The sequence below is a fragment of the Gossypium hirsutum genome, chromosome D04 (genome assembly GCF_007990345.1).
Source record: "Gossypium hirsutum isolate 1008001.06 chromosome D04, Gossypium_hirsutum_v2.1, whole genome shotgun sequence".
Lineage (NCBI taxonomy): Eukaryota > Viridiplantae > Streptophyta > Magnoliopsida > Malvales > Malvaceae > Gossypium > Gossypium hirsutum.
In genome coordinates this window covers 48262388-48285795 of record NC_053440.1, presented here as the reverse complement: position 1 = coordinate 48285795, position 23408 = coordinate 48262388, and the positions used below count along the sequence as shown (strand labels likewise).

The 23408-nt window shown below is 32.0% G+C and overlaps 1 protein-coding gene across 7 annotated transcripts; it reads right to left on the bottom strand.

The window, feature by feature from the left end:
- Positions 1 to 2931: 2931 nt before the first annotated feature.
- Positions 2932 to 10077, bottom strand: LOC107899536 (tRNA-specific adenosine deaminase TAD2). Of its 7 annotated transcripts, none has more exons than XR_001684718.2 (10): positions 9855 to 10076; positions 8907 to 8951; positions 8766 to 8803; positions 7539 to 7605; positions 6268 to 6427; positions 6050 to 6146; positions 4184 to 4284; positions 3617 to 3636; positions 3460 to 3512; positions 2932 to 3369 (listed from the first exon to the last, which is right to left on the bottom strand). XR_001684718.2 is itself a non-coding variant. In XM_041090744.1 (10 exons), the coding sequence occupies exons 3-9, from the start codon at positions 8949 to 8951 to the stop codon at positions 3469 to 3471; spliced, it is 552 nt and encodes a 183-aa protein (XP_040946678.1). In that variant the 5' UTR covers positions 9450 to 9563; positions 9855 to 10077; the 3' UTR covers positions 2932 to 3369; positions 3460 to 3468. The 7 variants fall into 7 exon arrangements, 4 of the variants coding, with proteins under 4 accessions (XP_040946678.1, XP_040946679.1, XP_016680769.1 ...); XR_001684719.2 differs by having other exon boundaries at positions 2932 to 3352; XM_041090744.1 differs by lacking the exon at positions 3617 to 3636 and adding an exon at positions 9450 to 9563 and having other exon boundaries at positions 9855 to 10077.
- Between the last annotated feature and the right edge of the window lie 13331 nt (positions 10078 to 23408).

The following is a 23408-nucleotide window of genomic DNA, read 5'->3' as shown; positions in this document are numbered from 1 at the left end:
TAAATTATCAATGGGGCAACCACCTATGAGAAAGGTGGGTTGTGCATCAAACTTTGGGGAAAAAGTAATGATGCAAACAGAGTAGTTGGATCGAGTAAATGCTACGAGTGAGGTGCATCCAAAACACTTTTCTAGTTTTTTACATTTTGAATTACCGTTTGTTTGGTAAAGAAACAGGCCCTTTTAGAGTTCTAAAGCGGGTAGGCCGAAGGGATTACAAACTAGAGTTAGTGACAATATTCAAGGTTAACCTAGTGTTCAATGTGAGGGTGCCAAATCCTATTTGCGAAGATCAAAGGGATCCTGATCGAGGCGAATCACGATGGGGGCAAGTCAGAGTGGTGGACTCTTGCTAATGAGATGTATGAAAGTGAGAAACAGTTCGAGTTAAATGACAGTAGAGACATAAGCCGAGGAAAATGTTCTGAAGGACGGGGCTATCCGATAGAGAGACTAGTTGGGAATTAGTCGAGGCATTGAGGCAGTTCCAAGATGAATCAAACCAACATCAGTCTGAGGATGCGACGAGGGCGTCGTGAGAATGGGTGGGGGAGAAATTCACGGGTCGCGAATCAAAGCTCGTGACCATTGCGCATAGAATGCCCCATGAAGGTCAACTGATTAAATGAAGTTTATTTGACCTGCTTGAACTAGCCCAACTCGTGGAACATATGGAGAAACCCATCTACTTAAAGCATTGGTGGCCTAGTGAAGCACTTTAATAAAACTAGAGTTACCAAGATTATTAATGTAAATTATAAGGGATAAAGATGTATATAGTTTAAATCTCTTAGGACTCTCAATTGTAAATAAGCTATAATCTTGACTGTCACTGTATATGTACCGTTGGTTTTGGGAGAGCTCAACTATAAATAGAGATCTCCCCTTTCATTTGTAATCATCTCATTGATAGTTAAAGAATATATTTGAGAGCATTTACTCAAACACTTGGTGTGCATTGCTTTCTTGTGATTTTTTTAATTCTCTCGTTGCTTCTTCATTTTGAGATCGCTTCCACTATACGTTTCGAGTGTTAGGCTGACTTAGATTCAAAGCAAAAAAGTCGCCTAAGGCCACTCTATTTGTCAGACTTAAGTTCTAACCCCGTGACAGACTTAGAAGCAACAAGTCCAACGATCTAATCCTTTTACAAAACTGAAAATTAAATGAATGAATTAAAACCAAGTGAATTGAATTAAATTATTTTTAAAAAAGATTATATGTCATAATTGTTTTGTCATAAAGATAAATAGTAAATATATTAACTTAAAAGTTTTTTTTCTTTAATATCAGTTTTCCTACAAGTTCAATCAAATTATTTATTTTTGTTCTCTTTCTAATTGAACACAAGAGAATGCTGTTCTTTTTTTCCACTTTCAAACTATCTTTGTTGTGAAGATATTGAAGGTAAGTGGAAAGTTTTAACTTGATATTCTAAGTTTTCAGTTTTGATTTTTATGTTTTGTTATTTTTTTTATATATTTTTTTAAAATTATATGTTTTTTTGGATTTTTTTAATTATAAATTTTCTTTAAAAGAATAACAAATTGGTGAATGTCTAAAGTAAAAAAAAAATACAATTACATTTTTTATGGTAAGCCTAAGTTTATGGTTTTTTTTTTTAATTTCAGCCCTGATATTTTGAATATAAGGATTCTTTTCTAATTGTTTTAATATAGAAATTAGTTATTTTTTTTATAGAATTTACATATATAGTTTACAATGATAAACATAATAAATATCTTAATTGAAATATATAGAGTTAGTCTTAAATTTTTTTTTTTCTATTCTTTGATTTAACAACATATTTTTGAAGAAGATGGTTAATTTCGAATATCAAATCGACAACAAAATGATTCTAATTCTTTTTTTATAAAGAAGCGGATGAAAATTTTATTAGAGAAAGTGTTATACTATTTAATATTATGACAACTTTCATAATCCTTCGAAGTTGTTAATGGTAAAATGAACAAAATTACTGATACAATACCAAATGATGAAATCCGTAATACGAAATCAAATACTAAACATATTTTTTAATGATTAAAAATATTACGCAAAATCTAGCAACCTCTTAGTACAATGACGAGCATTATATAGCAATCACAAGAGCTTGGAGACCCTCTTCCTCTCTCCCAATTATCCTAACCAACCATTCAATCAATTTCCACTAAAGTTTTAAACAAATAGAGTAAACTATTTGTATTATATCCTAATACATTTTGTAAAAGAAAAAGCATGAGGTAACTCTACCTTATGAAAGTGATTTTTTTTTTTTGAAAGGTAGATCTCAACAAAAGCAAGACTAATCCAAATGCATATAGAAACAAAAGAATTTTGTAAAAAAAAATTAATTTAAGATTTTTTCAATAAAAAACTAATATGAAACTCAAAAGAGGTAGATGTAAATTAATAAACAATTTTAAACAAAGGCTTAAAATGGATAAGATACACAAACTCAAACAAATAAAATTTATTACAAAAACCGTGTGAAGCTAATATTTTTTGTTTTCAAAGAAAATGAAAATCTAAATCAAAGAAAATGAAAGGTATAAGGGTGGGCATTCACAGTACTATTTGGATAGTTTGAATGGAATATAGTACCGCATGAAGTAAAAAAAACCACCTAATTTCAAAAAATAATGGAACATATTTTTAATCCATAGTCTCAATTTACAACTATATACATATCTTGTCAGAACTAGTTTATTCCAAAGAAAAGTAAAACTTTTTAAGTAATTATGTCACCTAAAGAACCAATATTCCAATAGAATCTGCTAATAGATTCCATGACCAAATATTAGATAAGATATAGCTTCAAAATATTTTAATAACCTTAAATTATGTCTTGTAATATGTATTTGAAAATTATAAAAAGTATGAATTGTTAAATTTATAAATTCCTTCGGAATATCAAAATAACTTCAAATCTGATGCACCAAAGCCTTAGAAATAGGATACATTGGAATTATATGTACATATACACAAGTAAAATACCTCGCCGAAGAAAATCTTAATAGAAACCCTTCAAGCCCAAATTTGTTATAAAATAGTTGACAAAATTTTTATAAGTAGCCCCTGAAGATTAACGAATTTATCAATATGATATTTGGTTCTTTAAGAATGTTCAAGCAACCTATCCTATCAAACCATCGAACTGTTGATCTACCTACCGCTAACACAGTTAAATATGACTTATAATGTGGTTTTGACAAATCCGATGCTGACATGCGACTGCACACTAGAACAAGATACCATTACCATTATCAAACTCCAACCAGCTTTTTCTTGACTTGTTATTTGATTTTCTCTTCACAGTTCTATCGCCAACATTTGATCAGCTCTAAATCACCTTACAGCACCAAAACCCTTACAAGAAATTAGAAACAAAGAACATCACTCAAGAAACTAGGCAAGAGTAGAAGTATTTTGAAATCACTTAGAAAAGAAAATACCAACCCATATTTATCACTCAACTTTCTTTTGAACGAGAGGCCTATGAGGTTTTGGAGCTGAAAGATACCAAAAGTAATTTGATGAATAAGTTTGACATAATTTTTCTTTTTCTTTAAAAAAAAAAAGGAAATAAAGAAAATGCTGAAACAACAATCCAAACCTTGCTATGTTACGAGACCTCTGTATATAATACATATATGAATTAAACAAAAGAAAACATATCAGCTAAATGAGCAGGTATAATACCTTCCTAACAAGAGATTAATCACATCTACACAAATGACTTAACAAAATTTATTATAAGCTTGTAGTATAATCTTGCCTACTAATACTTTTCCATTGCATACTTACGCGTACACCAAATCTAGTTTACTCTTAGATATGATTTGACCAACAGCATCCTTTCAGACTATTTGTCATAATTTTACCCAATTTCAACATATTTTCACCTGAATTGTATACTTTACAGATTCAGGAGTACTGTTTCACAAGGATATGGATTAAAGCAATATGCTATGATGATATCCAAGATTGCATCAAGCTTTACTTCCTAGATAACAACTCCACTACTATAGCGGTCTTAAACTCTGGACAATGTTTGACATGAGGTTGGAATTTTCTTACTAACCTAGCATTCCTAGATAACTCTTTGTTTATATTTCTTTCTTTCATAAACTGACTTAATAGACTAGAAATTCCCCAACGCATTGAAGCAGAAATTACATACCATTAGGATTCCCCTGTTCATAGAAACTTCGGAAAAGAGAGATTGCTTCTGAGGCCATTAATCCCCCTGTACATTTGAAACCTCTTTCTGGAACTTTATCACTAAAAGAACAAAGAAAATTTAAAATAACGCATCCATTTGAATTGCAAAATGTTCCAATAACAAGAGGATGAATGCAGATAGAAAGAAATTTCAGCATTAATGGGTTATCAGTTTCCACATATTAGAGAAAAAGAAAAGTCCAATGAAGAGACAATATGAGCACATTATCAAGAAATATTGCATTAACAAGGATGACATTCCCTTCTACACATTATTTGAGATGATACATATAGAAGCACTTTCTTTTTGGTCTGTTTTATCTTTCAAAAAGCTTAGTAAGTTATAAGCTACCCACACTCTATTTCTATAGAGAGAGAGAGAGAGTCCTTCAGGATCTGGTCTCAAATTAGTTTAGAATTAGAAAAGCAACCAGAATTGTCATTTATTCTGTGAATGTAACAATCACTGCGACAACTTCTAGAGCAACATTTAATATATATACAGGGAAGGAGAAATGTTGTCCTTCCATAAAATGATATAGTCGGGGCAGAGAAAGCCAAATAACAATGCAATAAAAGGGATTAGTGATGTAAAGGCCAGAGAAAACATGGATAAATCAAGTTTTTTCAGAAGAGAAGATGAAAGTCTGCTTCAAAAAGGGTAGGAGGATTCAAAGAGGTCGTGGAATTGGCAAGGCAGGACAGAGACGGTGAAAAAACAATGCAAACATTAAGGAGGTTAGTCTTACTTCAAAGAAAAGCTTGAAAACAAGATACCTAAAAACTGACAAAGAATCTTCTGTTGGTTCAATGATCTAACTTACATATTCTATTTCTTTTTTAAATTCACTCTTTAATTCCATTACATGCTATTGTCTTGGGTGATTATCAGAGTGAGCTTATCTCCATTAATTCAGAGCGCGATGCTCGATTAAAGTTATGCTTAACTGACGATCTAACAAAACTTTTTAGTGATTTCCATCATAATCACTCCACCTCATGATGATCCAAGAGGACCATGAGGCCTCATTGATCGCAAGAGAGTGGCAATTAGGAGGTGAATCCGTTGATTAGCTCAAATCTATACTCAGAACCTGGTTTAACTCAAAAGATCACTAGTTTGAAGATTGGAAGATCACATCTGTTTTATATTACCTTGGCTCATGTACTTTAGGAAGGTCACAATGTGTCTCATTTTCAAAAACTAAAAAATGCAATTTATTTTTAGACACATACAAGCACGATCACAAAGAAATGGGCATGAAAATGAAGAAAAAGTCAAAATACAAAGATACAATGTTGTGTTAGAATACTAAGAAAATTCCAACTAATGCATTTAGCAAACAGAAAATAAAATTGATTTCTAAAAAAGAAAATAGTATATATATTTTATGTTAACATTTACTCATCAAAGAAACTAGAAAAAGAAAAGGATAAGCAAATTGCATGATGCCACTAGATATAACTAATACGTAAATGGAATCAATTCACTTGTTTGGTATGAATACAACAAATGCAGATTGCAGAAGGTTTCTACTACTTGATTATATATATGCTGGTTACCAGTTAGCTACCTTAATTCAACTGTGATGAATAGTTCGAATTACTTCATTTGTTATTGGTGATTTTTCTCCCTTTAGAAAAGACAAAAAGAAAGGGGAGAATATTTCACATGCAATATATTTATACTGATAACAAATTCAGAGCGTCATAAAATAATAAGTTGAAACTCAACTAGATGAAGAAAATGGAAAAACAATGGTGATTAAAATAATACAAAATAAAAGGTAAACATTTGCATGCAAGAATGAATTCCAAAACAAACCTGATGAAAGGCTCTGAGCAACTTGAATGCAAGGATAAAATTGATCCGCACCCTCCAAATTTCTCATTTGCACAACCATAATATACTTCCTTTATGCCTAAATGAGAAAATATCCATCAAGAACCAGGATAATGAAAAAAGTAATAACAGAAAAATATATATATATGCATAATAATGTATTGCTACACTAAAGCATTGTAATTGGAAAAGAACCATACCAAGAAATGACAAAGCTGCAGCACACATTATGCATGGTTCACATGTAACATACAAAATACATTGTGAAAAGTTTTTAGCCACTACTGCTTTTGAAAGTCCGTCTCTCTGCCACATCTCTAGAAGATTATCTATGGCTTCCATTTCTGCATGCCTTGTTGCCTACACCATGAAAAATGAAATCATACAATTAACGTGAGCTAACAAGGAAGAAGTAATTTTGACTAATAGTCCATCGACACACAAAAAGTAAACTATAACAGAAGTCTAGAGACTCAGGACATGACCAAAAGTATGATAAGTGATAACTTTACTGACTTGTGGTCAAATTTGTGTAAAATGAATACTATTTTGTGAGGCAGCCACCTGCACCCATAACCGTGGGGTGGGGATTCATATAATATTTTCCTCATATGAAAAATTTTGTAAAGCCAAGGAAAAACATAAAGCAAATGCTCATAGTAAGATGATAATAGAAAAGAAGAGATCAAAATTAAGTTAGCCATTGAAAAAAACGGAGGAAAGTGAATAAGAAGAAGAGGCAGAAAAGGAGGCATGTTTATCTTGCTTGTCTGAGATCCAAAAAAGAAACACAATTTTTAGTTTTGCTCTCGGAAGACTACCAAAAAAACTCCATGGATACAGAAAAAGGAAGCCCAAAATAAACAAACCAACAAGCCTTTGATTGTTACTACTTCAAAAATTTTACAAATAATATTTGAGGATATTGTATATTCTTGAGGCCAACATAAGTATCCTGAAAAAATAGTTGAGCCTGCTAAAGATGGGCTAACATCAACAAATGTAGAACTACTTTTGGCTAAGAAATATTAGATCATTTTTCATTTTCCATCTCTATAGATCATCTACTTCCACCTGGTAGAAGTTAAAACAATGAAAGATAAAAAAAAGACCAAGGGATTTTTCTTAGTTAGATTTGGCTAAGAATATAATGCTTGCTTGTACAAATCTAATTAATTTCATGCATGCTTAATGACATGTACATCTTTACATCAAATTTTCCTTAAGAATAATCAACAACATTGGATTGTTCTTCAATTTCAGGGCAGATAATAAGTTATGTTACTAGCAACAACCAACAGATTACTGTTACATGATGGAAAGCATATGAAAGCCAAGTCTCAAGAAAATTATGCATAAACAAGCAAAAAGGTTTCCCATAAACATGCATGCACACAAGAAGAAAGGAGAGATCAAGGCGGCATAATATGAAAACGTCAAACTGATGAAAAAAAGGGCAAGATTTATTTACATTTCGTGTCTCAGTGGTTCGATTTCTACCCGAGGCTATAACCTCCCCATCCTTGATGATTACGCAACTGGTAGATAAAAGGTATAGTGAAAAGAAAAAAATTGCATTGAAATTTTGCTCTTGGACTATGTGTCATCGACTTGAGCAAAAGAAGACAATTTAGTCTCCAAATTAAAGCACAGACAAAGATAATGAGGAACTATTTATGTTAACAATATCTGATGAAGTTTACAGCAACGTAAAATTCTGGTTGTAGCTATAGAGGAATTGCTACATGATTCAAAACTTGGTAATCAATTACAAGAATGTTAACAATCGCTTATGCTTTAACACTCACAACAATATAAAACTTAACCCACGAGTCTATGACATGGTGCAACCAATGAAGACCAAGAACTTAGTGATATTTTGATTTATAGATTAATCATGAGACCAAAAAAATAATTATGTGCTTGACAATGCTATTTTCTTTTAGTCTTAAGTTTACAACTTGTTCTTTTTATTGGTCAAATCTTTGTGTCATTAAATTTTGCAATCTTCCAGGTAGAACTAATGCACCCATCGGAAAAGTCATTACATCTTTTCTTTTTTATTTAAATGTTCAAATTAGGTGACCCTGGAAGGCAATAATTGCATTGTTTAGAAGCAGCCCTTTGTTTTGGTGACAAGAATCTGTTTAAGTTATTACAGAGTTCCAGTTTTAGTCCTATGGAATGTACTATAAATAGGTCCTCATAAACCTTTTAGGGTATTTCAGCTCTTTGTTCACCTTAGTATATTTCTTTATGTCTACCATTGCAAGCAGATTTCATCCAAACATATTAATCATAACACCAAATTCAGTACAATTCCTCAACTCAAAACTTTTTCAAGTGTTCCTAAATCCTAATAATGTTAATTATATAGGTTATAACCAAGGTTATGCTATATAGCATAAACTTGGGCTATAAAAAAGAAAAAATATATATTCTTAACTTTGGTCTACATAAATCTCAAACGTGGATAATACTTTCTAATAAGTTAATAATTTCTGTTATATAGATTTTGGTATCTTTATGTATTTGTGTCGTGTTGTATTTCATATAATATTTTCAGTTTTTTTCCCAGGTCATGCAAAGCAATGCCAATCTACATTAGTAACAAAAGAGAAGCTAAATTCATATTTTCATCCAATAAAGGGAGAAGGTTGGTTAAGGCAGAAACGAAATTTATGAGATTAATACTTACCCAACAGGCACTTCAAGGCTTTCCGAAGCAAGTTTTGCCTGGAAAAAGAAAGGTGGGAGGGGGGGGGGAGGAGCTGAATTACAGTAGCAACAGTATAAAAATTGGATTACGAAAAGGAAGAAAAAGAATGATTGGGATTACCTGGTGAATTGCAAGTTCCATGTATGCTAGATTATCACTTTCCATCTAAGACAATAAGAAAGAACAAAGAAAGTGAAGCAAAAGCTAAAAATGACAAAGAGGAAAAATAAGACCAGATTTTAGACGAAATGACTGGTAGCTACTGAAAGAAAAACAAAAAATGAAAAAAAACAACTGCCCAAATCCTGCAATTCAAATACCAATATTCAACTACCTAAAAACAAGAAAAGTAAAACCTACGGGTGAGCAATCAGTCGGGTCAGTGCAGAAAAATCAAAAACTGACTTAACCGACTTCCCCTTTTTAAGGAACTGAAACCGAACCGACTTAGTTGGAGAACCGAGAAAACCAACCCAAATTAGTTTTGATCCGTTACTGACCAAACCGAGTTTAGTTTGCTTCAATTTTTTTTCCAAACATGATAAAATGACGATAGCAATTGACAAATTCAGTTTACAGCTTCAATTTTAGATTTTTATTTTTTTTATAATTAAAAGAAGGCAACGGGGCCGTAAGTTCTACCAGACCTTACATAATTGGTACCTCTCATATCACTCAAGCATAATTTTTGAACTTCAGGGAATAGGTCTTCAAAAACCTTAACAGCATATGACCTGCTGGTTCATGACTTCGCCATAAAATCTGCAAATTGATTGGCTTCTCGATACACATGCTTAAAATGCACAGTAAGTTCTTACACATTAACTGATAACAACAGCTTTAAACTCGATTCAAAGGACATATGATTGGAGGGTTGAGTCTATTTGTAACCCACAAAATTGCCGATAAAATCAGCATAATTGAAGGCCAATGGATGCAAAATGCTACATAATTAAAACAGTTTTAGTAAAATGACGAAGAGGTCCATCTTAAAGAAACGATTTCAGTCAAATATCAATAACCCCAAATCGCAGCAAATATAATTAGAAAAAAAACCCAAAAAATTACCTGAGAACCGAGAAAGGCGAACTGATCAGCGGTAGCGCGAAAACGAGAGAGGGAGACCTTACACCGACTGACGACCAATGGACAGAGATTAAAAAAGGAAAAAAGAATAGAAATAAAAGAAAAAAGAAAGAAAGGGCAACAGAAGGGAGGAACGGGTTTTAGGAGAGAATGCAGAAAGGACTAAGGTGAAAGACAAAGAGAAGAAGAAGAAGTGGAGCAACAGTTTTAACAAATTTGGGCAAGTTGAAATTGTTAGAATGGCCAAGTGTAAAGGGAAAAGGAGAATATTGCACCCTAGGTCCCTGTACCTTTGAATTGTTTCTATTCAACCCTTGGGTCACCGGGTACAATTTTTTTTTCTTTTCCTTTATTTTGAATTGTTGTTTTTGTTTTCCTTTTGCATCTACGATCTCAGTTAGAATTATTAGCACATGGTGTCGATGAATTGAAATTCAAATTCATGTTGAGTATATGCTTTGATATATCATGTATTTGAATATGTGCGCTTTGGTATATATATATATTATATTCACACATTTATATGGCCATGCAATATGCTAAAATGAGGGGGGGTGCATGGGAATGAGAACTACAACCACTAAATCATCTCAAAGCACAACCATGTTTAGTATCAATGTGATACTTGTTCTTTAAGAATGTTTAAATTTTTTATGAGTAGCTCCTGAAGATTAACAAATTTATCATTGTGGTACTCGTTGTTTAAGAATGTTCAATCTACCTATCCTATCAAAACATCGAACTGCTTATCTACCTACCACTAACACATTTAAATATGACTTATAATGTGGCTTTCCGAAGCAAGTTTTGCCTATAAAAAGAAAGGGGGGGCTGAATTACAGCAACAACAATACAGAAATTGGACTAGGAAAAGGAAGAAAAAGAATGATTGGGATTACGTGTGCAAGATTATCACTTTCCATCTAAGACAATAAGAGAGAACAAAGAAAATGAAGCAAAAGCTAAAAATGACAAAGAGGAAAAATAAGACCAGATTTTAGACGAAATGATTGGTAGCTACTGAAAGAAGAACAAAAAATGAAAAATAAAATTAAAACGATTGCCCAAATCCTACAATCCGAATACCAATATTCAAAACCCTAAAAATAAGAGAAGTAAAACCATAAACAAATACAACACATAGAACACAAAACTGAGTTCAAATGAATGAAATAACGAAAGAAAACGTATCTCAAATGTAATGGTTTTGGAGAAGAAATCTAAAGAAGGATCCGAAAGAAATGGCCTCAAGAAATGGAATAAATAAAAAAATTATAATTTTTAAAAATATATAAATTATAAACAGAGATAAAAATTTTATTGTTTTTTCTTAATCAATAAATTGATTTTTTTTTTTGAGTTCTTTCAGATTCTTACTTAATTTAATTTTTATTTGAGATCAAATAAATGGTTCTCACAAACATAGTCCCTCAAAGGTGATCAAATTCAGTTAATTTTCACTAATGACATTCCTCTTGCAGTGAGTCTGTGCAAGTCAACCATTCATCATCATCTCGATACCAAAGTTGCAATGAATATCTATTATGGCTAAAATGAAAAAAAAAAAAAACATTCTTCCTGATAGTTTGCTAGAAGCTACAACAGCAATGTCCTATCATATATATTGAATTAACATTAGAAACAAGATTGGTTAAAGCAAAATAACTCAGATAGGATTTTAGAAAACTCACAATGAAGTATGAAGCACCGACAAGGCTATTCCGCTGTCGTACCGGCGTCTGACACGGACACGCACCAGACGAGTAGATGGAGCAGAAGCAGCCGTGATCCAACTGATGAAGATGAGATGTAGTTGAGAAGTTGCAGCTAGCAGGAGCAAAGCTTAGGGGTATTAAACGACAAGGGAGAGGTTTTTTTTTTTTTTTTAAGTTGATTGGATTTGGATTATTGGATTATTTTATTTGCTATAACAAGTAGTTGGGTTATAAACTTATACTTGGCTCAAGTCATACATGGGTTATGCTACAAGCACAGACCCCAACCCAACTTCCTCAAATGCTGCAAAATCTTCAAAATATTATTTGCCTTGATGGCGTACCCAATGATGGAATTCTTCTAGCTTTCAAGAGCCTCCTTATAAGCTTCCACATTCCCTGTAATCTGAAGCTTACTATACAAATAAAAGAGCCTCTTTTCACTTTTTCCATGATGTCTTGAACCTTGGTATCCTCGCAGTAGAGAAACACATCAAGGGATTTTGTGAGGCAGTGTTGAAAAGTGAGGTTGAGGGTCTTAGCGGGGTTCTGGGAGAGCATAGCTTTGAGGGAGAGAGAGTGGCGTCTGAAGAGATTTTTGGAGGGCCTGAGGGGCAAAAAGGTAGTCGGGAAAATGGGTTTTGCGTCAAAGGATGGTTTAGGGTATTGGGAAATGATGGCGCGTGAGTAGTCGCCGCCATTGATGGTGAAAATGCAGCAGCGTGTGCGTTTGTTGACTGTTGGTGCCACAGAAAAAATTGGTTTTCCACTTTTGGGTTAGTTAGTGAAAAATAATTAGTTTTGCTTAGGAGGATTTCAATTTTGTAAGAAGCATTTTGAGAGGAGTGTGTTCAGTTTTTATAGGACTAATATGTACAAACTGAAATAACTGAACGGATTTGAACATATTTTGCGGCAGTCCAAAAACCCTCCAAACAATAGTAAAATCGCAGCAGCTCAAAAACCATCAAAAAGGTACCTTTGTTTTCAGAGTGGACCTAAAAGATTAGATATTTCAGGGTTGCAACAACTTAAAAAAAATAGAAGTTAAAAAAAAAGAGTAATTTATAAATAATTAATTAATTAGAGATATTTTTTTATGGAAGTATGAAGCCTTTATCATTCCAAGGCCACCACCATTATAAATAAGAACTTTGCTTTTCATACAATTTGGTCTTTTATCATCTAAACTCATTATTTTCTCAATTAATTTAGAAATTTTCATAAGAATTAAATAGAAAAAATGATGTAGAGATCCTAAAGAGTATGATTATCAATTTAGAAATAAGAAATTAGTAAATGGAAGTGAAGACAATTAGAAAAAAGGAGGAGGATAGTACTAAAGTTGAAGAAGCAAAGGGGAGGAAGTTCTTGATAAAAGAGATTAGTTTTCGTATTGACTTTATTTGTATTTCAAAGAATTGAGTTAGATATGTTCTAATTGGATTGTATGATATGTAAATTTAATCAAAATAGTAGAAATAGAAAGTATTATTAGAATGAATTATATATAAAGACATTGAATTTGTATGACTAAATAGAATATGTGAATTTAATCATGAGAAATGTTGAGGTAAATAAATGTATGTTACTAACATATGATTTGTATGACTAAATTGAATAATAATCAAAAGTATAATGATTATATACATCCAATTGAAAGTTAATGCAAAGAATCATGGAAAAGTAAATATTTTCACTAAAACAATTTTTGGACAGCAACAGTAACTTAACTTTAAAAACTCACCCAAAATTATAGAAATTGAGTTAGAGATTGAACCAAATATGAAATTAAATCCTATTTGGTGAAATTTTGTATAGAATAAACAGTGTAACCATTGGAATTGTAAATTATGAGATAAATAAATTTAAGTGAGACAATGTTAGATTGATTTTGGGTTCTCCTATTTTGACTTTGAAAACATCATTAAAAATTGTACAAAAATATTTAGGAGATGAAAATTATACATAATGAGTCTATTTTTAAGAGAAATAAACAACATTATACGAATCTTGTACTGAAAGATAAATAATATTTAGTGAAGAAGGGTCAGAGCTGTCAAGCAGTAGAATAGGGGAAGAAATGAAAAAAAAAAGCTATATTAATTGACTTATGTAAAAATTCTATAACTTTTATAGTAAAAAATTCATTTATTCTAGTTTCAAAAACAACAAGTAGATCTTAATTTTGAATTTTGTAGGCCGAGTTATAAATAAATTAGTAGCTACTACTCAAGTAGGCAGTCTTGCTAAGAGTATATGTGTAATTGGTGAATGAATAATTAATATTATATATAGGCATGCTACACTAAAAGCTATAGATTCTCATATATATATACATACATATATATATAGGATGTGGAATGAAGAGGAGGAGGAGGAAAAAAATAGAAAGTTGTAATACTAAGAAGTTTATATAAGTGATGGAATTGCTAATATGTAAGAGAATTTTAAATGAAATTGTTGGGACATTAAGTGAGTGATTGTTATATGATAAATTAATGAAGTATTATATGGATTTAAAATGATTGGTACATGTGTGGGGTTATGTGTTATTGATCTTAGCACAAAAATAATGAAGTTTTGACTTGTTTAGCATAAGAAGACTCAGGGTCGCGACACTAGTCACAAGATGTTGCAACATGAGCATCAAAGAACCTAGTCTCATGACACTGGTCCTATGATTTTGCGATACTAGCACTATTTTCCTCTGCCTTGTTTTTTTATCTGAAAAAGTCCCAAACGAATTCCAAATACAATCAAACTTTAGAGAAAGCCTAAAAATATTACAAAAAGCCTTAAATGACTTTAAAAAGGTTTAAAAGATGAGAAGAACATGAATAATAAAAATTGACTCTTGAATAAAGTATTTGTCCCGAAATGTAGCATTCCTTGCTCGAGTTTAGGTATGAGCTCGAGTAAGGGTTGTTACATTTATATAAAACCATTTATTAATTTAAAAATAAATTCAATTTATTTGGTTACTTCGGTTTGGATTCTCAAAACTGAAACCAAATTGATTTAACCATTGAAATCGGATTAGGTAACCAAAATAACCGAAATTTTTCGATTTTTTTGGTTTGGTTTGATCGATTTTTTTGACTTAACCAACTTTTTGCACACCTCTAGCATTTTAAATTGTAATTATAAAATTTAGATATCTTATGTAGGATTAGGCTATTCGACTTCATTTATCAGTCCATTTTAGAATGTGGGCTCTGCATAAATATAAATTTAGTTGCAGCATTCTACTCGCGAATAACCATTTGGCCTCATAGAAAGAGTATTATGTTGTAGGCATGAGAACTTTAAATCGTTAATATTAGATATAAATTTTAAAATTATACATGAATTTTGATCCATTGTGCAATCTGATACATGAACTTTGTTTTGGTGCAATTATATATGTAGAAACTGAACGTCGATAATGGCTATATAGAACGATCGCAAAGCAATAAGAAAGAAAAATAAGAACACACAGATTTTACGTGGAAACCCTTTCGGGAAAAAACCACGGGCAGAGGAGAAGAAAATTCACTAATGTTGAATTCGAATGATACAAGAGGAGTTTAGACTACATCTATTTATAGGTTAAAAAACTTTATTCTTATTAATGTCAAATAGAAGCAGTGTAATAAGGTTGAAACATCTTATTCTAATCAATATCAAATTGAAGAAGTGTACTTCTATACGAATTCCACTTATGCAGCCTGTACTGGCCCCCGCGACCCCGGTCGCAACCCTAGTCTAGTTTTATACTTGATGGGGATCTGCGGGGGCGATTGCATTTTATTTCTTTAATAGGAATTTGGGTCACATAACTCTAACAATATATATGAAACTTTGATTGTAATTCAAATGTATATATGAAATTTTTATTGTGATTCAACTATACACATTTAAATATACATCACTTTCTTTTCATATTAGATAAATATAATTATTTGTGTATGCAGTATGTAAACGTAAAATGGTATTATGGCGATAATTGTTTTAGTAATTTGTGAAAATTAATTCAAATTAAAATTTCATATATAAAAATTGCACAAAATCATAGTCCATGTATAACATTGCACATTTGACCAAAGTTCATGTACGATTTTGAGATTTGTCCCTTAATATTATTAGATTAATAGTAAATGAATTTATAATTTTAATTTTTAAAATTTTATTGATATCAAATATTGTAATTTTCAATATTATTAAACATACTTATATATTGATATAATATTAGTGATAGGAAATGGAGGTAACACAATTTTGATACCAAATGAGTGTCTGACAAGAACTTTAATTACTACTCCATACAAATCAAGACATTAAACATACATATTTGTAAACATAACATAATTAATAAAACCTCAATAAAATAAATCAATTACTAAAATTAATAACAAGCACATTATAAATTTTCAAGAGTATAAGTTGTGCAATATTAAAAATATATATTTTTATAGAAAAGCAAACAAAAAACACTTTATTGTATTAGTGACTAGAAAACACAATAAAGTTTTATATTAAGAATATATGAGTTTTTATGAAAATAATATAAAAATTAATTACGTAAATGGTATGGGTGGAAAATTATTTACAAAAACGGTACGTTAGCTACAATAACTTATGCTGTTGTGTTTGCAATTATGACCAAATTATTTCAACAAAAAATAACAATATTTTATGTGGTTTCGTACCAAGCTAAAGTGGTGTCATTGCACAGTAAGGTTATATTTTATTTGGTTTCGTACCAAAATTATATTTTATTTTCTCGTATTTTTTTCAAACTATATAAGGTTAAAATGATAAAGTGGTGTCATTGCACAGTAACACGACACCACTTTCCACAACATGTTGATAATTTGGAGAGAAAACATGGGGAATTGGAGAGAATCAAGGGAAAACATAAATAAAATGGTGTTATTGTATAGTAACATAGCTCCAATGGTCAATAAGAAGCCAAACACCCACTTAATGATCTCATATAAATATCAATGACCATTCTTTCAATCTAAACCCAAAAATAGTTTCTTAAACTCACCGAAAAGTAAGAAAGATTAATTCTCAAAATCCCAGCAAGAAAGAAAACCCAGTTCACTAAATCTCACTAATTCTCAATTTCCCTAATTTCCCATATTTTCTCCCCCCAATTCCCGACATACTGTGGAAAGTGGTGTCGTGTTATTGTGCAGTGACACCACTTTATTGTTTTGATAATATACAATTTGAAAAAATACGAGAAAATACGATACAATTTTGGTGTCACTTTTGATTGGTGTGACACCATATAAAATATTGTTTTTTCTGCTATAATAATTTGGTCATAATTGCAAAATTTCTAAAAGTGGTGTCATGGTATAATAACACAACACCATGAGTTACTGTAGTGAACATACAATTTTCGTAAATAATCTTCAACCCATACCATTTACATAATTAATTTAATTTTATATTATTTTCATAAAAAAACCCCATAATATATATACGCGTGTTTAATGCTATAATTAAAAGAATATTTATCGGCAAATATTGCTTATCCTTATATTGAAGAATATACACTTAATATATATATATAGAAACAAAGCAAGGAGAACAAACTATGGCCATGTGAAATTGATGAAGACTTTTGAAGTTGCTTTAGCCCAACGAGAGATTTCTCTCTTCATGTGGTCTAAATCCGAATGTTGTCGTCCAATGTTGATTTCCTAAAAGAGGAATTTGATGTTATCAAGTGTTGGTTGAAGTTTCCATCCAAATTGGAATGTCCTATGATAATATTCCTCTATTTCTTACTTGCATTAAGAAACCTACAATGATTAATACCAAAGGGTTTTAGAAGTAAAAGAATAGTTATTAGGGAGAGAATGCACACAAGGGCTTTGCTATTAGTTCTGAAGCTATGAACTGTGTTGGAAAAATGCGACTGCAAAACAAAATCGTTATCACTGACTGGAAAATCAGTCAAGCATAAATAAAAGAGAGAACCACAGTGCCATGGAAGAACCACTGTCTTAGAAGCAAATTCGCTCTGGTCGGTGTAATCGTGTAGTGGATGTTGCCCTTAAAGGTTCACACAAACTTCAATATTCGTACACCCGAATAAGGAAGGTGGAACACAATTGGTATTACTCTTCTCTAAGAAATCGAGAAATAAGATAAAAATAAAGCTTTAAAGTTGGTAAAAAAAAACTTAGCCAGAAAAACTACACTAGGTTTAATTCCCAAGAAAAGTTGGAGGGGTCACAGACGGTCCTGTTTAAAATCCAATCTCCTAGACAGAATTTTCTCTAATGTAATTTTAGTAAGATGCGGAAGTTTTAGAGAAAAGAAAAATGAGAGAATTGAGAAGAATGATAGAAGCTCTGATTTTGTTGTTATGTAAAATGAGGAGAAATGACCTCTTATTAATAGGATTCTCAAAGGGGCAAAATGGTCCAAAAAATTCAACGGTCTTATTGCAACAGTTAGATTCCAACAGCCATTTGTAATGGTCAAATTCCAATGGCCATATTGTAATAATTAGATTCCAACAACCATATTGTAATGGTCAAATTTTTGCATTACCAAATTCCCCCACTAATTCAAAAGAATTGGAAATTTATGTAAACACGAAAAAAGATAAAATGTGAGAAGAGCAACAACAAAAGTAGTCGCTTAAACATTAGTATCTTATGAATTTGAACTAGTACATAGTGAAATAAGTGGTTTTTTTCGTTAACAAGTGAACGAATCTTAAACTTGTTAAGATAGAGGTTAACTCATGACGCACAACTAAACTCAGATCCAATTGATGTTCCGCGATAGATTAATAAGTTTTAGCCAATACACCTCGAGATGCTAGTAAGTGCTCTAAAAAGATTACCCAATCTTTCATAGAAGGTGGCTAGTTCTTCACACTTATATAGGTGATTTCATCAAGTCTATCTCAATATAAACCACCTAAATCAAGACTATGAAATCATTACGAGCATTTAATAAAGACATTCTCTCAAATTTAATTTCAATGAATTTATCAAGTCCGTCTCAATAGGATAACCCAAACTCTGGGAGATGAATTCATTAAGAGTAATAAACTCAACCTCACATGTCGATGAATTCATCAAGTCCGTTTTAGTAGGACCACCCAAACCTTAGGCTATAAATTTATTAAGGGTAAGAACTCAACGTTATGCATATACATCGTTTGTTATAGGGATAGGTAAAGTTTACACTATGAGTCTTCCCATGGTTTCATTTGACCTCATTGAACTTAAAGAACTAAGTTAGGTATCCACCATGAATTCTACAACCACTGGGCTTAAGACCCATCCTCCTCGACGAATCAAGAACTATTTTCCTACTTAACCCTTTGGTTAGTGGATCAACTAAGTTCCTTTTAGACTTCACGTACTTCAAATCCAGTACTCCATTCTTACATAAAGAAATCTTTACAAGTAAATTCCTAAGCCATTCAACCTTTTGCCCAGCTCAATCAAGAGTTATAAATTTTGATTCCATCGTGGAGCAAGTAATATACGTCTATTTAGAAGACTTCCAAGAAACAACTACTCCACCCAAAGTAAAGGCATACCTACTTGTAAAGCTAAACTAACCTTATTAGTTACCTAGTTTGCATCACATCATCCCTCTAGGAATACAAGGTATCTGAAAAATTCTAACTTCCAAGTTATTGTACTTTAATTTCACTCAGGACCATTTGGGGAAAGTTCAACCTTGATAACTAGCATAGTAAATTACAAACCATAACACTCCCCCACTTACTATGTCGATCCCTTCATTGACATGAAGCTACACTTTTAGTAAACTTGTTACATCGAGCTGACAGTTCAGTCTCAAGTCCATCTTGGGCCTTCAAGGCTTAGGGTTATGATCCATTCAACGCATATCAAATATAGACTCAAACTTGGTCTCATCTCAATCGTTGGTGTAGTCTTGTCTATACATATTCCTCCATTGAACACTCAGAATCAATGCCACAACACATAATTATCAGTTTACAACCTTGAGGAACCCTTGATGGTATGAACCTTTTTTGACTGATTATTACCATGTCTTTAATACTAAAAAAAAATATCCCTCTAGATGTGGCACCAACCACACTCTTGCGACATCATGTTAGATGCGTCCCTCTAGACGTGGTTTATGCTAACCGTCCCTTGCAGCACCAACACAAAAGTTCTCAACATGGGAAATTCAGACACATTGTCCATCCCCAACTTAGGCCCTCTCGACCCCTCGATGGTCACCCCATTGGGTGTGGCCATCTTGGCCAACTGTAACACGTGGCACCATCAAACTAGGTTGATTTCAATCTCAATTTTGGGCTTTAATGCTCATTCACACAAACTTTGGCACTTTGCTCTTTTCTCCACACAATCTCATAGGTTGTCTGAAGAAGACATCCCCCCACTAGTTCTCCTATTCAAATTCTCAGACTCGATAATCCTCTAGTCTACTTTGGTTAAAAACTCAGTGACGCTTAAACTAGCTCCACAAATCTCATGTATCAATAGCTTATCATGGATAAGGGCATTGTAAACCCTATCCCAAACATAAGGATCCAACAATCCGCTCATAGTCATCCAACTCAAACTCAAGGGACCTCCAACCCATCTCGGCTCAATTTCATTAGGCCTTCCAAGTCCATCTTGATAATGGCCCAATGGCCAACACAGATGGAGCTTGCAACCGTTCCAAGGCTACTTAGGCACACTCTTGCATTACTTAGGTTCCTTCAAATTGATTTCCTTAATAGGACACTTCACTTGCTCCAACGATCCTCAAGTGTACACTCTAGCTTGTTGTTTGTAGGAGTCTTCATTAGTTTCAGCAGCAGGAAATAGAAACAATTTTCATGTTTAAACAGTAGTAAATATGTTTCTAAATTGTTGGAAAAATACGACTGCAAAACAAAATTATTAACGCTGACTGGAAAATAAACCAAGCATAAATAAAAGAAAGAATCACTTTATCGTGGAAGAACCACTGATTTAGAAGCAAATTCATCTTGATTGGTGTAATCGTATAGTGGACGTTGCTGTTGGAAAATCAGGTTTGGAAAACTCAACGGAAAATAAGTTTAAGGGATAAACCAAAGTTTTAAATTTTTTTCCAAAAAATAAGAACTTGGTTATGATATCTAAAGTAATAAACACTTAATCAATTTGTACCTTTTCGATTCATTTGAGATGAATGCTTCGACCAAGTAGTCTTTTCTGCTATCCTCAAGCTCATGTCTACTGAGTGTGGGCTCGCTTCGAATTAGAAAATTTTCCACAAAATTACCAGTGGGGTAATTTCATAATTTCTCTAAACTTCTAAGCCAAGTTATAAATAAGAAAAGTATCTCTAGAAATTTTCTAAAATAATTTCTTTAAAGAATTTTCTCCCTAAAACTTTCTCTTGAATTCAAGTGTGTGAACAATAATGGCCTAAGGCTCTCTTTATATAGAGAGAGTTTAGAGAGTTTAGAGAGTTCAACTATAATTAAACTTAATCACTTTAAAATTAAATTAATATAATATTTATCAAGGTAAATATTAGATTAAATTTAATATTAAATATATTAAATTAATAGAATATTTATCTTTTAAATAAATATTAATTTAATTTAATACTAAGATAATCACTTTAATATTAAATTAATAAAATACAATTAAAATAAGTATTAAATTAAATTTAATATTATAATAATTAAAATAGTATTATTTTTGGAATAGTTAATCTGAAATTAAATTATCTGGTAGAGTCCCAATAGGAGTGTGATTCCTCCACTGCTCAACCGCTGAAGGACCATTCATTGGCCACCAGAATGTTGTCGTCGCTGCAGCCGGTGCCGTCATGTTATGTGGTGCCATCACAAGTGCGACACTCTTACGGGACCTCGAATCGGTTCGGCTATTGCTGATTCGGTCTAGGCCTAGTGATGGCCCAACCGGTTTGTTCCAGCCACCGATTGGATCGTTGGCCCGGTTTAACATACCAGGCCTGATTCAACCAGTTTTTAGGTCTTGGTCATAATTTTGGATTCACGGGTCCAATTTTCGATCTCAAGTCTAATTTTCCAGTTTAATTACCCATTGTGTCAATTGTTTGACTTAAAAATTAAGTTCTAAAAATATCATATTTATTTTTATTAATTTTATTAATTTAATTTTTCTTGATCGAAATTAATCTTCCCAAAAATCATTGAATTTTTTCAAAATAAATTTTTTAAGAAAATTTTTTAATCAAATTCTCTAGTTGAACAATTCTCACGACTGTCTAATTTAATTCCTCATCGAATAAATCGACTCAATTAAATTATTTCCAAAGTCGTAGAATTTTCTTTTGATTCAAATATAGTCCAATCGAGCTTTTGTTAAGCTAGCGGAGGGACCAATCAGGCATATACAATTAGACTCTAGTAATTGTAATTATGTCTAGAAGCATCATTCCGATAATTCACAATTTACTTAATCATGGAGTTAGTCCACAAGAAGTACCATGATTGAAAACTCCTTATTATATACTCTTTACGAAAGCAATTTATCCAACATGATATACTTGATTCCTTTGAGTTACATCTGTTCACTCAATACAATCATATTTTATCTCATTGTCACTATTGTGTCTTCTAAATGATTAACATGATCATTGTCAACAAGTGACAGTGATAAATTACTCGTTCGAGAACAAGAAACCCATGGTCACGTTCCATATTTATCAATCTACACAATGTCAATTAGAGAATACCGTTAACTCTTTAGTCAAGCTAAGAATTCCATTGTTGCTAGTAAAGTCATGTCATATACAAGTCATATACCCAACATAGCGGCTATGGGTTCGATCATTTTTAGAGCATAAGCCTTCACTTATATTAAAACACATGAGTTACATATGCATGGTCAGTGACTAACTCAGCATTTAGGTAAATCACACCATGAACGTCACAAGTGAATTAATTTACAAATAGATTCAGAATTAATTCATCTTGGGTCTAGTCTAATGTATCATTCTTCCAATGAATACATCTGTCTTTACCCGTGGAGTCAACTACTCCGATAGTCAAGATTAGTCATCTCTCCAATTGGAATTGTAAACAACATAATAATTCTTCTAAGTATTTGAATCAAATGTTCACTTTGATTCTTTTATGGGATTACGAACTCGTTTAGATTATCTACTAAAGTAAGTTATCTTTCTCGCAATGTAAACGTTCTTACAATGTCACTTATCATCAATTTGACAAAGACAATAAATGAGCTAATATTTGCTTATCACAATTTCGCTATGCATGCAAAACATGAAAAACAGAAACAAAAAAATACATAAGAGTGAAATGTGAAATTAACCTTATTTATTTATTTATTGTTCAAATACATAGAAAATAATTATATGTTTACTACAATATGGGCACATTTCCCAACAATTGCCCCCGAAGGTTAATACAGAACTTCAATATTCGTACACCTGAATAAGGAAGGTGGAACAAAATTGGTATTGCTCTTCTCTGAGGAATCGAGAAATGCCGGAAAAACTTTGCCAGAAAAATTACACTAGGTTCAATTCACAGGAAAGGTTGGAGGGGTCACAGACATTCCCGCTTAAAATTAAACCTCCTAGACAGAATTTCCTCTAATGTAATTCTATTAAGATGACAAAATTTTAGAGAAAAAAAAGATGAGAGAATCGAAAAGAATGAGAGAAACTCTAATTTTGTTGCTATGTAAAATGAGGAGAAACAAACTCCTATTTATGGGATTTTCAAAAGGGTAAAATGGTTTAAAAAAATTCAACGACCATATTGCAATGACCATATTATAACGTCAGATTCCAATGGTCATAT